Source organism: Lolium rigidum, chromosome 7 (genome assembly GCF_022539505.1).
Source record: "Lolium rigidum isolate FL_2022 chromosome 7, APGP_CSIRO_Lrig_0.1, whole genome shotgun sequence".
In the NCBI taxonomy this organism is placed as follows: Eukaryota; Viridiplantae; Streptophyta; class Magnoliopsida; order Poales; family Poaceae; genus Lolium; species Lolium rigidum.
Window position 1 is genome coordinate 49,358,012 of NC_061514.1, and position 15,092 is coordinate 49,373,103.

A 15,092-nucleotide genomic window follows, 5' to 3' on the forward strand; every position below is an offset into this window, starting at 1 on the left:
TACGTCGGCCTCGTCTTCCACGAATGGCAGCAGGCCATGGCGGAGGGCCGGAACTTCGAGTTCCCGGACAACATGACGGACGACGAGATGGCCAAGCTCGGCCTCCTCGTCTCCGAGTACGACGCGCCGGTGCGGCCGCCGTTGCCCCGCTACGCCACCGCCGTCATGCCGCCCGGCCCGTCCGCCGATGAAGCCCTTCGACAGGCGCTTCTGGACTCGGCGGCGCCTCCTCCACCGCCGCCACAGCCTTGGGCGCCTTCCCCACCGCCGCCACAGCCTTATGTCTGGGCGCCTCCCCCACCGCCGCCACAGCCGCAGCCCTGGGCGCCTCCACCGCCGCCTCAGCCGCAGCCTCCTCAACCTCGAGCACCGCCATCGCGCCCGGCGTACGCTCCCCGGATGGCTGCGGCCGTGGGATGTACCGGAGATCATCTTGCTCGACAGCGACGAGGAGCAACACGGCGACGATGCGCAGCAGTAGGCGTTTTAGGTTTTTTTTTATGTTTTCAAGTATGTAAGTTATGTTTCAGTTTTTGTAAATTATGTTTCAGTTCAAAAAAATGATTCGTCCTAAAAAAATGCGTCGTGCCGCTGGAGCCACCCCCGACGCAAACGGACGCGCGATCGTTTTCGACCAAAAGGGCCGACGCAAACGGACGCGCGCGGACGCTAAAATGCGTCGCGCAGCTGGAGATGCCCTTAGGGATGTTACTTTCTATGGACTTTCCGTTCCATCCTGAAGTATGGAATTATCTATCGCCACAAGTCCACAGCTGCTCAGGATTGATAGAGTCCGCGCCGTACGTGATGTAGATGGACCACCCGAACAACAGGGACACATGCACCATCTTCTTGATCCAACTTCCTTTGCCTTTTTTACGCGCTGCATCTCACGTCTCTATTAGAAGGTGCGTGTAAATCGACCGCACGTAGCCGCCACCTAGTTAATCTCCATGTGTTAGCTACGATCCGTCTACGTTACTAATACACACTCGGGTCTTAATTAGATGATCTGGAGAATAGCTACCTGACCCTCTGCTCTAGTCACTTGTCCAGAGTCCTAGAATGGACCAAGGACGCTGCAATCGGAATACGTGAATACGCGTCCATACGTACCAGGTACCACACGATGGTGCTAATCAGTCAATGCTGCCCGTCCATGGGAGCTCGGAGCAGCACGTAACGATCGGGTGAGGAGCTAGCATTAACACAACTAACATACATCGAGCAACAGAAAACAACCTGTACTAGCTTAGCATCGGATGCTAATGAAAGTTGTCCGTAAATTAAATTTTACATTTAACCACTAGCTGCGTTCCTATATTAGCTTTTCTATTTGAGAAATCTTGCTTTATTTTACCTCCTTTTTTGTGAAACTGTGACTAACGTTCCCTTACTTTACTATTTTGCCAAGCTAATAAAATCCAATCTAAAAAGAGCCAAGATTCAAGATCCAACTTATGAAGATGCAAGCAACGAGAAAGAGATTAGGATCTACATACCCTTGTACCGAAGCGTTAATAACGCGGTCGACGTAGATGTTTTCTTTGTGATCCAATCCGATCAACGCCGCAACAAACGATGTCTCTGAGCACACATGCAACATAACCACATCCCCTCCTCCTTGATCTCTGAAGCAAAGGGGAGAGGTAGATGACATGAGTTCCAATAGCACGACGGCATGGTGGTGGCTTTGGTGAGTTTTCTTCATGGCTTCGTCAAGCGTCTGTGCGAGAGAGTGGAGGTGGGAGAGAGGGGCTAGGGATAGGTACTTATGAGGGAAAATATCTAGTGATACCATCCCTTACATGATACCATGATACTACTTCATAAAATTTGAATTCTAAGTGTCGAAAAATTTAGAAAAAAATTTGTGGCTGTTGACAAGATGTGTGTTTACATTCTCTACATTTTTAACAACCAAATTTAAAATACACCAAGAGAAACAAAAAAGATAAGAATAGTGGCATTTTGTGTTTTTGTCTTTATGTGACACTATTCATGTTTGATTTCTCATTTTTGTTTCTCTTAGGATATTTTGAATTTAGTTATGAAAGTTACAGGAGCACGTAGAGACGCATCTTGTGAACACCCAAAATTTTGGTTTTAAATTTTTTAACATTTAAAAATTAAATTCTAAAGAGTGGTATCATGGTATCAAATAAGATGTGGTATCACTAGATATGTTCTCGTACTTATGACCACCTGAACCAGTACATAGTAGGATGATACGTCTCCAACGTATCGATAATTTCTTATGTTCCATGCCACATTATTGATGTTATCTACATGTTTTATGCACACTTTATGTCATATTCGTGCATTTTCTGGAACTAACCTATTAACAAGATGCCGAAGTGCCGGTTCTGTTTTCTGCTGTTTTTGGTTTCAGAAATCCTAGTAACGAAATATTCTCGGAATCGGACGAAATCAACGCCCAAGTTCCTATTTTCACCGGAAGCATCCGGAACACCCGGGAAGGACCGGAGGGGGGCACCGGGCCCCCGGACCATAGGCCGGCGCGGCCCGGGCCCTGGCCGCGCCGCCCTATGGTGTCGTCGCCCTTCGACCCTCCTGCGCCGCCTCTTCGCCTATATAAAGCCCCTGGATCGAAAACCCTGATACGTTCGACGAAAACCACAGAAACCTTCCAGAGCCGCCGCCATCGCGACGCCAAGATCTGGGGGACAGGAGTCTCTGTTCTGGCACGCTGTCGGAGCGGGGAAGTGCCCCCGGAAGGCTTCTCCATCGACACCGCTGCCATCTCCACCGCCATCTTCATCACCGCTGCTGCTCTCATGAGGAGGGAGTAGTTCTCCATCGAGGCTCGGGGCTGTACCGGTAGCTATGTGGTTCATCTCTCCCATGTACCTCAATACAATAATCTCATGAGCTGCTTTACATGATTGAGATTCATATGAGTTTGTATCACAATTTATCTATGTGCTACTCTAGCAAAGTTATTAAAGTAGTTCTATTCCTCCTGCACGTGTGTAAAGGTGACGAGTGTGTGCACCGTGTTAGTACTTGGTTTATGCTATGATCATGATCTCTTGTAGATTGCGAAGTTAACTATTGCTATGATAATATTGATGTGATCTATTCCTCCTACATATGCATGAAGGTGACAGTGTGCATGCTATGTTAGTACTTGGTTTAGTCTTTTGATCTATCTTACACTATAAGGTTACTTAAACATGAGCATTATTGTGGAGCTTGTTAACTCCGGCATTGAGGGTTCGTGTAATCCTACGCAATGTGTTCATCATCCAACAAAAGTGTAGAGTATGCATTTATCTATTTTGTTATGTGATCAATGTTGAGAGTGTCCACTAGTGAAAGTGTAATCCCTAGGCCTTGTTCCTAAATATCGCTATCGCTGCTTGTTTATCTGTTTCTACTGCGTTGCTACTGCTGCAATACTACCACCATCAACTACACGCCGACAAGCTATTTTCACGCACCGTTGCTACCTGCTCATATATATTTATACCACCTGTATTTCACTATCTCTTCGCCGAACTAGTGCACCTATTAGGTGTGTTGGGGACACAAGAGACTTCTTGCTTTGTGGTTGCAGGGTTGCATGAGAGGGATATCTTTGACCTCTTCCTCCCTGAGTTCGATAAACCTTGGGTGATCCACTTAAGGGAAAACTTGCTGCTGTTCTACAAACCTCTGCTCTTGGAGGCCCAACACCGTCTACAGGAAAAGGAGGGGAAGTAGACATCAAGCTATTTTCTAGGCGCCGTTGTCGGGAGGAAAGGTAAAAGGTACTCACACTCCGGACCTCGGCTACCAAGCTATTTTCCGTCGTCGTAAGTACTCAAAGCTATTTCCTTTAGATCCTGCAATTGCAACTTTTTGTTTCTTGTTTACACTAGTAAGGCATAATGGACAACAATGAGCTTTTTACTCTATTTCCTGATTTAAGACATGGATGGTTTGATCCGAAAATTAAAAAACCCATGGAACATATTAATATGAACACTTTGAACACCATTGTTGCTAATGATATGGAAAATTCTAAGCTTGGGGAAGCTGGTTTTGATGAGCATGATCTTTTTAGTCCACCAAGCATTGAGGAGAAAATTTTCTTTGATGATACTTTGCCTCCCATATATGATGATTATAATGATAGTAGTCTTTTGTTACCACCTGTTATGGAGGATAAATTTGATTATGAATACAATATGCCTCCTATATTTGATGATGAGAATAATAATGATAGCTACTTTGTTGAATTTGCTCCCACTATTACTAATAAAATTGATTATGCCTATGTGGAGAGTAATAATTTTATGCATGAGACTCATGATAAGAATGCTTTATGTGATAGTTATATTGTTGAGTTTGCTCATGATGCTACTGAAAGTTATTATGAGAGAGGAAAATATGGTTGTAGAAATTTTCATGTTACTAAAATACCTCTCTATGTGCTGAAATTTTTCAAGCTACACTTGTTTTATCTTCCTATGCTTGTTACTTTGCTATTCTTGAACTTGTTTATTTACAAGATTCCTATGCATAGGAAGCATGTTAGACTTAAATGTGTTTTTTATTTGCCTCTTGATGCTCTCTTTTGCCTCAAATACTATTTCTTGCGAGTGCATCATTAAAACTGCTGAGCCCATCTTAATGGCTATAAAGAAAGAACTTCTTGGGAGATAACCCATGTGTTATTTTGCTACAGTACTTTGTTTTATATTTGTGTCTTGGAAGTTGTTTACTACTGTAGCAACCTCTCCTTATCTTAGTTTTGTGTTTTGTTGTGCCAAGTGAAGCCTCTAATCGAAGGTTGATACTAGATTTGGATTTCTGCGCAGAAACAGATTTCTATCTGTCACGAATCTGGGCTGTTTTCTCTGTAGAAAAATCAGAAAAATATGCCAATTTACGTGCGTGTTCCTCAGATATGTACGCAACTTTCATTAGTTTTGAGTTTTCTGATCTGAGCAACGGAAGTATTTATTAAAAATTCATCTTTACGGACTGTTCTGTTTTGACAGATTCTGCCTTTTATTTCGCATTGCTTCTTTCGCTGTGTTGGGTGGATTTTCTTTGTTCCATTACCTTCCAGTAGCTTTGAGCAATGTCCAGAAGTGTTAAGAATGATTGTGTCCCCTCTGAACATGTGAGTTTTTGATTATGTACTAACCCCTCTAATGAAGTTTATGAGAAGTTTGGTGTGAAGGAAGTTTTCAAGGGTCAAGAGAGGAGGATGATATACTATGATCAAGAAGAGTGAAAGCTCTAAGCTTGGGGATGCCCCGGTGGTTCACCCCTGCATATATCAAGAAGACTCAAGCGTCTAAGCTTGGGGATGCCCAGGGCATCCCCTTCTTCATCGACAAATTATCAGGTTCCTTCTCTTGAAACTATATTTTTATTCGGTCACATCTTATGTGCTTTGCTTGGAGCGTCTGTATGCTTTTATTTTTGTTTGTGTTTGAATAAATTGGATTACATCATGCTTGTGTGGGAGAGAGACACGCTCCGCTGTTGCATATGAACACATGTGTTCTTAGCTTTTAATATTCATGGCGAAGTTTCTTCTTCGTTAAATTGTTATATGGTTGGAATTGGAAAATGATACATGTAGTAATTGCTATTAATGTCTTGGGTAATGTGATACTTGGCAATTGTTGTGCTCATGTTTAAGCTCTTGCATCATATGCTTTGCACCCATTAATGAAGAAATACATAGAGCATGCTAAAATTTGGTTTGCATAATTGGTCTCTCTAAGGTCTAGATAATTTCTAGTATTGAGTTTGAACAACAAGGAAGACGGTGTAGAGTCTTATAATGTTTTCAATATGTCTTTTATGTGAGTTTTGCTGCACCGGTTCATCCTTGTGTTTGTTTCAAATAACCTTTCTAGCCTAAACCTTGTATCGAGAGGGAATACTTCTCATGCATCCAAATCCTTGAGCCAAACAACACTATGCCATTTGTGTCCACCATACCTACCTACTACATGGTATTTCCTGCCATTCCAAAGTAAATTGCTTGAGTGCTACCTTTAAACAATTCAAAATTTATCACCTCTGATTTGTGTCAATGTTTTATAGCTCATGAGGAAGTATGTGGTGTTTATCTTTCAATCTTGTTGGGCAACTTTCACCAATGGACTAGTGGCTTCATCCGCTTATCCAATAATTTTGCAAAAAGAGCCGGCAATGGGATTCCCGAGTCCCAAATTAATTAACAAAAATAGACACTCCTCCATGGTATGTGATTGTTGGACGGCACCCGAAGGATTCGGTTAGCCATGGCTTGTGTAAGCAAAGGTTGGGAGGAGTGTCATCATAATAAAACTAAAATAAAAAGGCACTCCTTCATGGTATGAGATTGTTGGCGGGCACCCGAGGATTCGGTTAGCCATGGTTTGTGAAAGAAAGGTTGGAAGGAGTGCCACCCAAAAATAAAATAAAATGGGAGCCGCTCTTTGAAGGTTTGTCCGGCAAGGGGGTTAGAGTACCCGCTACCATTCGTTGACAACAACATACACCTCTCAAAACTTTATTTTTATGCTCTCTTTATGTTTTCAAAATCAAAGCTCTAGCACAAATATAGCAATCGATGCTTTTCCTCTATGGAGGACCATTCTTTTACTTTCAATGTTGAGTCAGTTCACCTATCTCTCTCTACCTCAAGAAGCAAACATTTGTGTGAACTGTGCATTGATTCTTACATACTTGCTTATTGCATTTGTTATATTGCTTTGCATTGACAACTATCCATGAGATATACATGTTACGAGTTGAAAGCAACCGCTGAAACTTAATCTTCCATTGTGTTGTTTCAATGTCTCTACTATGAATTCATTACTTTATGAGTTAACCCTTATGCAAGACTTATTGATGCTTGTCTTGAAGTGCTATTCATGAAAAGTCTTTGCTTTATGATTCACTTGTTTACTCATGTCATATACATTGTTTTGATCGCTGCATTCACTACATATGCTTTACAAATAGTATGATCAAGGTTATGATGGCATGTCACTCCAGAAATTATCCGTGTTATCGTTTTACCTGCTCGGGACGAGCAGAACTAAGCTTGGGGATGCTGATACGTCTCCGACGTATCGATAATTTCTTATGTTCCATGCCACATTATTGATGTTATCTACATGTTTTATGCACACTTTATGTCATATTCGTGCATTTTCCGGAACTAACCTATTGACGAGATGCCGAGAGGCCGCTCCTGTTTTCTGCTGTTTTTGGTTTCAGAAATCCTAGTAACGAAATATTCTCGGAATCGGACGAAATCAACGCCAAAGATCTTAGAATCCCCGGAAGCATCCAGAACACACGAGAGGGACCAGAGGGGGGGCACAGGCCCACCACACCATACCCTGGCGCGGCCTAGGGGGGGCCCGCGCCGCCCTATGGTTTCGTCACCCCTTCGACCCTCCTGCGCCGCCTCTTCGCCTATATAAAGCCCCTGACCTAAAAACCTCGATACGTTCGACGAAACCCACAGAAACCTTCCAGAGCCGCCGCCATCGCGAAGCCAAGATCTGGGGGACAGGAGTCTCTGTTCCGGCACGCCGCCGGAACGGGGAAGTGCCCCCGGAAGGCTCCTCCATCGACACCGCTGCCATCTTCACCGCCATCTTCATCACCGCTGCTGCTCCCATGAGGAGGGAGTAGTTCTCCATCGAGGCTCGGGGCTGTACCAGTAGCTATGTGGTTAATCTCTCTCCCATGTACCTCAATACAATGATCTCATGAGCTGCTTTACATGATTGAGATTCATATGGTTTTAAATTTTTTAACATTTAAAAATTAAATTCTAAAGAGTGGTATCATGGTATCAAATAAGATGTGGTATCACTAGATATGTTCTCGTACTTATGACCACCTGAACCAGTACATAGTAGGATGATACGTCTCCAACGTATCGATAATTTCTTATGTTCCATGCCACATTATTGATGTTATCTACATGTTTTATGCACACTTTATGTCATATTCGTGCATTTTACTGGAACTAACCTATTAACAAGATGCCGAAGTGCCAGCTTCCTGTTTTCTCGCTGTTTTTGGTTTCAGAAATCCTAGTAACGAAATATTCTCGGAATCGGACGAAATCAACGCCCAAGTTCCTATTTTCACCGGAAGCATCCGAACACCCGGGAAGGACCGGAGGGGGCACTCGGGCCCCCGGACCATAGGCCGGCGCGGCCCAGGCCCTGGCCGCGCCGCCCTATGGTGTCGTCGCCCCTTCGACCCTCCTGCGCCGCCTCTTCGCCTATATAAAGCCCCTGGATCGAAAACCCTGATACGTTCGACGAAAACCACAGAAACCTTCCAGAGCCGCCGCCATCGCGACGCCAAGATCTAGGGGACAGGAGTCTCTGTTCCGGCACGCTGCCGGAGCGGGGAAGTGCCCCCGGAAGGCTTCTCCATCGACACCGCTGCCATCTCCACCGCCATCTTCATCACCGCTGCTGCTCCCATGAGGAGGGAGTAGTTCTCCATCGAGGCTCGGGGCTGTACCGGTAGCTATGTGGTTCATCTCTCCCATGTACCTCAATACAATAATCTCATGAGCTGCTTTACATGATTGAGATTCATATGAGTTTGTATCACAATTTATCTATGTGCTACTCTAGCAAAGTTATTAAAGTAGTTCTATTCCTCCTGCACGTGTGTAAAGGTGACGAGTGTGTGCACCGTGTTAGTACTTGGTTTATGCTATGATCATGATCTCTTGTAGATTGCGAAGTTAACTATTGCTATGATAATATTGATGTGATCTATTCCTCCTACATATGCATGAAGGTGACAGTGTGCATGCTATGTTAGTACTTGGTTTAGTCTTTTGATCTATCTTACACTATAAGGTTACTTAAACATGAGCATTATTGTGGAGCTTGTTAACTCCGGCATTGAGGGTTCGTGTAATCCTACGTAATGTGTTCATCATCCAACAAAAGTGTAGAGTATGCATTTATCTATTTTGTTATGTGATCAATGTTGAGAGTGTCCACTAGTGAAAGTGTAATCCCTAGGCCTTGTTCCTAAATATCGCTATCGCTGCTTGTTTACTCGTTTCTACTGCGTTACTACTCGCTGCAATACTACCACCATCAACTACACGCCGGCAAGCTATTTTCCGGCACCGTTGCTACTGCTCATATATATTTATACCACCTCGTATTTCACTATCTCTTCGCCGAACTAGTGCACCTATTAGGTGTGTTGGGGACACAAGAGACTTCTTGCTTTGTGGTTGCAGGGTTGCATGAGAGGGATATCTTTGACCTCTTCCTCCCTGAGTTCGATAAACCTTGGGTGATCCACTTAAGGGAAAACTTGCTGCTGTTCTATAAACCTCTGCTCTTGGAGGCCCAACACTGTCTACAGGAAAAGGAGGGGGAAGTAGACATCATAGGACTACAAGAGAGAGAGAGGCGACCTGTGAAACCCATCTAGGGCCCCATCTCCTCGCTACTGACGTTGTCGGTCTGCTCTGCCTTCGGTCGCCTTAGAACCTTGGAGGTGTGGCAGACCAAGGCTGCTAGCTGGCGGGGGGTTTCCCTTTCCTTTTTAGCTTGTTTTTCCGTGTCTTCTTCCGGATGATGAGGCGGTGGCTACATCCTGATTGCAGAATAAGGTCATCTCCGCCCTATCCTCACTTCGGTGGTGCGCCTAGCGCTGATGGACGGAGCGTGGAGTTTTGTGTCCAGCGAATCTATGGGATCTGGTCCATCTCCGTGTTCATTAGTGTGGTTACAGGTTGGGCTCTTCCGATCTATTGTTCTCATCGTTGGCGATGGTTGCCACTCTGCTGGGTTGGTCTTTCGAAGCCTTGGCACGACATCTACTACAACAAGTTTCACTTCGACAAGCGTTGCCCTACTCTGTCGATGGATAGGCAAGGACAGCGGCGTGGCTTTAGCTCAATGCAGTGCTTCTAGTCTTTGCTATGCGGTCCAAAGACCTATTTTAATTTATATTTTGGTGTTCTTTATACTGATGTTGATATTGATGATGATTAATAGATTAGCGATCATTTTCACACAAAAAAACAAGAAAGAACCACCCGTTAGGATGATGTGGCAACTAACTGTGAAACAACCCGGACACATACTAAATCATGTCAAATTTCATCAAATTCTATGTCAAGTTCTTCAAGACAAGTGCGACTATTGCACACGGTGCTCCATCGCCATAGTGGATACACCCCTAGCGAATACGGGTTTGAATTGTTCACTTGGTTAAGTGCCACAACATCCTGACATTTGAGCACGCCGTGTTGTTACTGACAAAAACAAATTTCTCTTAAAGAGGAAATCGGTTGATTTTGTAATAAGTCCTAAGGGCCATCATATAATCATAATTAATGGATAAAATATGGGCAAAATAAATAAATAAAACGTCAACCTCCCTTGGTTATTTACATTTCTATGCACAAAGAACGAGATAAAGGCTATAAACACCTAATCTTATCTTTCATTTTAATAATGATTTGATTACTATTTTAGGTACTCCCTCTCTCACAGTTTATTAGGCGTGAGTATATCCCTAGATCGTAAATTTGATCAAGTTAGCATTAGTTATATGTTATAAAAATTACATCATTAGAAAGTTTAGATGTTCTATTTTCTAATAAAATAATTTTTGCATTATATAATTTAAATTATATAGGTCAAATTGGGGACCTAGCAATACGGGGAAGACTAGTAAACTGAGACGGAGGGAGTAACTTCGATGAATTTCGAAATGTTAGTACCCACTTCATATGAATAAAATTGTATCGAAAAATGTGTACTATATTCAAAGCAAATTCAAATGAATTCAAAACTAGATTAATTTTTCTTAACTTCGATGAATTTTGAACAGGAAATTTCCGAAAAACAGTGGCTTTTAAAATTAGAGTCTAACCGAAATTCAAAACAGTGGACCAATAATCAAACACGTTTTTTAGCATCACAATAATTAAACAAATGATGTACTCGTACGCGCACGCACAATATATAGGCCGGGACAGGACGGTTACCTCAAGTTCACAGCTTAGTTAGGCGAAGACCGGCTGGCCGGCATGGAGAGCTCTCGCATGCCACGGAGCGCCACACCTCGCATGCCATGCAGCTTCCAAACCCTTGCGCGCAACCTTCTCCTGCACCACCGCAAGGAGGCGAGGCATCCACGGCGTCTCTCATGCAAGGCAACCGGCGATAGGCGTGTCGACCGACGTGATGTGCTCCTCGGCCTCGGCGGAGCCGCGGCTGCCGGACTGGCAACGGGCCGAGGCGCCGCGATCGCCGCGCCCATCGAGACACCTGACCTCAGTAGCTGTCAGCCGCCCGACCTCCCCGACACGGAGCCGGACACTAACTGCTGCCCGACGTACGGCACCGGCATCACCGACTTCAGCCTGCCGTCGGCATCCTCGCCGCTCCGTGTGCGTCCAGCGGCGCACCTGGTAGACGCGGAATGCCTGGCCAAGTACGAGCGCGCGGTGGCGCTGATGAAGGAGCTGCCGGCGGACGACCCGCGCAGCTTCGAGCAGCAGTGGCACATACACTGCGCCTACTGCGACGGCGGGTACGACCAGGTCGGCTTCCCGGAATTGGAGCTTCAGATACACAACTGCTGGCTCTTCTACCCGTGGCACAGGTTCTACCTCTACTTCCACGAGCGGATCCTTGGTAAACTCATCGGCGACGACACCTTCGGGCTGCCGTTCTGGAACTGGGACGCGCCGGGCGGCATGATGCTGCCGGCGATCTACGCCAACGGGTTGTCGCCGCTTTACGACGAGAGGCGCAACCCCGCCCACCAGCCACCGGTGCCGCTGGACCTTGACTACAGTGGGACTGACCCCAGCATCCCGAGAGATCAGCTGATCGATATGAACCTCAAGATCATGTACCGCCAGGCCAGTACTAGCTAGTAGCCTATATATATACTTATATAGCTGACGAATTTTGTTTACTTGCAGCTGGACGTAATAAACTGGACATTAAGTAACGCAAATACTCCTTATAATATCAGATGGTCGCCAAGAAGACGGAGCTGTTCCTGGGTCAGCCGTACCGCGCCGGCGACGCGCCGGATCCGGGCGCGGGCTCCGTCGACAACGTGCCGCACGGCCCAGTGCACGTCTGGACGGGGGACCCCCGGCAGCCGAACGCGGAGGACATGGGCAACTTCTACTCTGCGGCGCGCGACCCGATCTTCTACGCGCACCATGGCAACCTCGACCGGCTCTGGCACGTCTGGCGCGGCCTCCGCCCGGGAGTCAACACCGACTTCGCCGACCCCGACTGGCTCGACGCCAGCTTCCTCTTCTACGACGAGGAGGCCCGCCTCGTGCGCGTGCGCGTCCGCGACTGCCTCGACACGGCCGCTCTGCGGTACACGTACCAGGACGTCGGCCTGCCGTGGCTCAACGACAGGCCGGCTAAGGCATCTGCAGGGACGCCGGCGCCTGCCGCCGGTTCCTTACCGGCCACCTTGGACAAGACCGTGAGGGTGACGGTGACGAGGCCCAGGGTATCGAGGACCCGGAAGGAGAAGGACGAAGAGGAGGAGGTGGTGGTCGTGGAGGGGATAGAGATCGCCGACCATTTCAACACGTTCATCAAGTTCGACGTACTTGTGAACGAGCCCGAGAGCGGAGCCAGCGCCGGAGACGTCGCGTCAGCGGCGGCCGCGGGGTACTGCGCGGGGAGCGTAGCGCTCACGCCTCACATGATCCGGCTGGACAAGGAGAAGAAAAAGGGGTTGGTCAAGACGGTGGCGAGGTTCGGCGTCTGCGACCTCATGGACGACATCGGGGCGGACGGCGACAAGACAGTCGTCGTGTCGCTGGTGCCGAGGTGCGGGTGCGAGCTGGTCACCGTCAGCGGCGTCAGCATCGGCTACGTCAAGTGAAGCACGTAATGCATGCTCGCAGAGTCGCAGCGAATCTAAAGCCAACAGTATCTACTGATCAGAACGAGTAAGAGTAAACTGAAGAGCACCAACAATGCTTCTATACTGTGAACTATCCTCAGGCCGAGTGGAGTACCTTCATGAAGGGAGAGTGGCTCGGATGGCGACAGTGGTGTAGGTGCAGCCTTGCACTCAAGCATGCCAACTTTGGCAAGTATATCACATGCATATTTTTCTTGTGTGAGCTAGGAGCAAACCTCCTGATGTCCTTTTCACTTCAATACCAAGGAACTAGTGAAGATCTCCCAAAGCTTGTATGGCAAAATGGGCATTAAGATCTTTGAGCAAAACTGAGATTGCATCATCTGAAGAACTGGTTACAATAATGTCATCAACATAAATCAAGACAAAATAGTAACACCAGATTCATCATAGAGAAAATAAGGAAGTGCCAGCTTTGGATGCGTGCCCTTTCATGCCATCGGTTGCATTTTATATAGGCAGGAAAAAGCCCCCAGCGTGGCCATACAAAGGAGGTACGTGTACGATCGGAGTACTACTCTGTACACCGTACACGTACAGTATTACATACTCTAACAGTCAGCACAACTAAGGTGAAGTCGGCGTAGACATGTGCCAACAGCCGCCGTCGGCACAACTCCGTTGGCATAGGTCAGGTCAGCGCGGCTTAGGTGACTATCAGAATGTCGGCGTCTACCAGGGCGTCGGCGTGGCTCTCTGTCAACGACTTTATCTAGCTGTCGGCACAACTTTGTTGTTGGTGTTTGAATCTAACGATAGCGGTCATCTGATGGCTTCCCGAGCTATGGCCAAGCCTTTGGCACATCCGACCATGTGCCTCTCTTTTAGAGCGTGATCTTCATTGCTACGCCGATGGCATGGCTGTCGACAAATTAAATTATAAGAATAGTTTTCCTCTCTTCTTAGTGTGATGAGCTAAAAAAGGCAAAAGGCAGCCATAAATCAGCGTGACATACACGTCTTCGAAAGGCGATGCAGAATCGAGCCCAAACAAAGGCCGACAATTATACACTCGGCCCTCGAACTATGCCCCCGGCCGGCTTTTATATTGGGCCACCTCTTATAATATGAACTTTAGAGACGGACCACTCGGGTCCCAGGGCGACCTAGATTTATTCGGGGCATCTCGATTTAAGCTTATTTTTGACACATTTTAAATCAAGCACAAATAATCAAGAAAATCCAAATAAAATGTAAAACCTTCGCACCGCATCATCTTGTATGACCTAGTTGCTAGGAGAAATAACAAATTTGAATTATCACAAATATTTTATAAAAAAATTCTCCAAAATAAGCTACCATGTACGAAGTTCCATGATTTTCAGACCAAATGAGATAGGTTAGGTCAGTTGGGCTAGTTATTGAGTTTTGGCCATTGTAAAAATGACACGAGTGTGGGCAGTGCGCGTGAGGGGCCAGATAAGTACCCTAGAGTGACGAGAAAGGATATCGAAAAGGAAAAGGTATCTCGAAGAGATAGAGAACAAATGGAATCCCGTCTCTAAGCTTTTCTCTCTTCATTGTTCCCTCATTTCAAATTCTCTTGTGCTGTCCATCTCTTGACTAAGAGGTAGAATCCATAGGGATGTTATTTTCTATATACAGACTTTCCGTTCTATCCTCAAGTATGGAAATTATCTATCGCCACAAGTCCACAACTGCTCAGGATCGATCGACTCCGCGCCGTACGTGATCGATGCAGATGGACCACCCGAACAACCGGACACATGCACCATCTTCTTCGACCCCCGGGATCCAACCTGCTTTGCTAGTACGACGGTATCTCACGTCACTATTAGAAGGTGTGTGTAAAGCACTAAAGCGACCACACGTAGCAGCCACCTAGTTAATTTCCATGTGTATCTACGATCCGTCTACGTAACTAATACCCTCGGGTCTTAGATGATATGGACAATAGCTATCTGACCCTGTGCTCTACTCACCTGTCCAGAAATCCTAAAATGGAACAAGGACGCTGCAATCGAAATACGTGAATACACGTACATACGTACCAGGTACCACACCATGGTGCTGATCAGTTAATCCTACCCGTCCATGGGAGCTCAGAGTAGCAGGTAACGATCGGGTGAGGAGCGCATTAAGGGCATCTCCAAGGCAGAGACCCAAACGGACAAACGGACCTCAGATTGGTCCGT

At 46.2% G+C, this 15,092-nt stretch overlaps 1 protein-coding gene across 1 annotated transcript; it reads left to right on the top strand.

Moving 5' to 3' along the window:
• The first annotated feature begins 11,056 nt into the window (after positions 1-11,056).
• LOC124678597 (polyphenol oxidase I, chloroplastic-like) lies at positions 11,057-12,894 on the top strand. Its single transcript, XM_047214466.1, has 2 exons — positions 11,057-11,896; positions 12,013-12,894. The coding sequence occupies exons 1-2, from the start codon at positions 11,057-11,059 to the stop codon at positions 12,892-12,894; spliced, it is 1,722 nt and encodes a 573-aa protein (XP_047070422.1).
• Positions 12,895-15,092: the final 2,198 nt, after the last annotated feature.

Excerpts from the sequence above, each read along its gene's own strand:
- LOC124678597 (XM_047214466.1), top strand. The coding sequence starts at position 11,057 with ATGGAGAGCTCTCGCATGCCACGGAGCGCCACACCTCGCATGCCATGC. Across the intron at positions 11,897-12,012 it reads TCAAGATCATGTACCGCCAG|ATGGTCGCCAAGAAGACGGA; the intron begins GCCAGTACTAGC and ends TTATAATATCAG.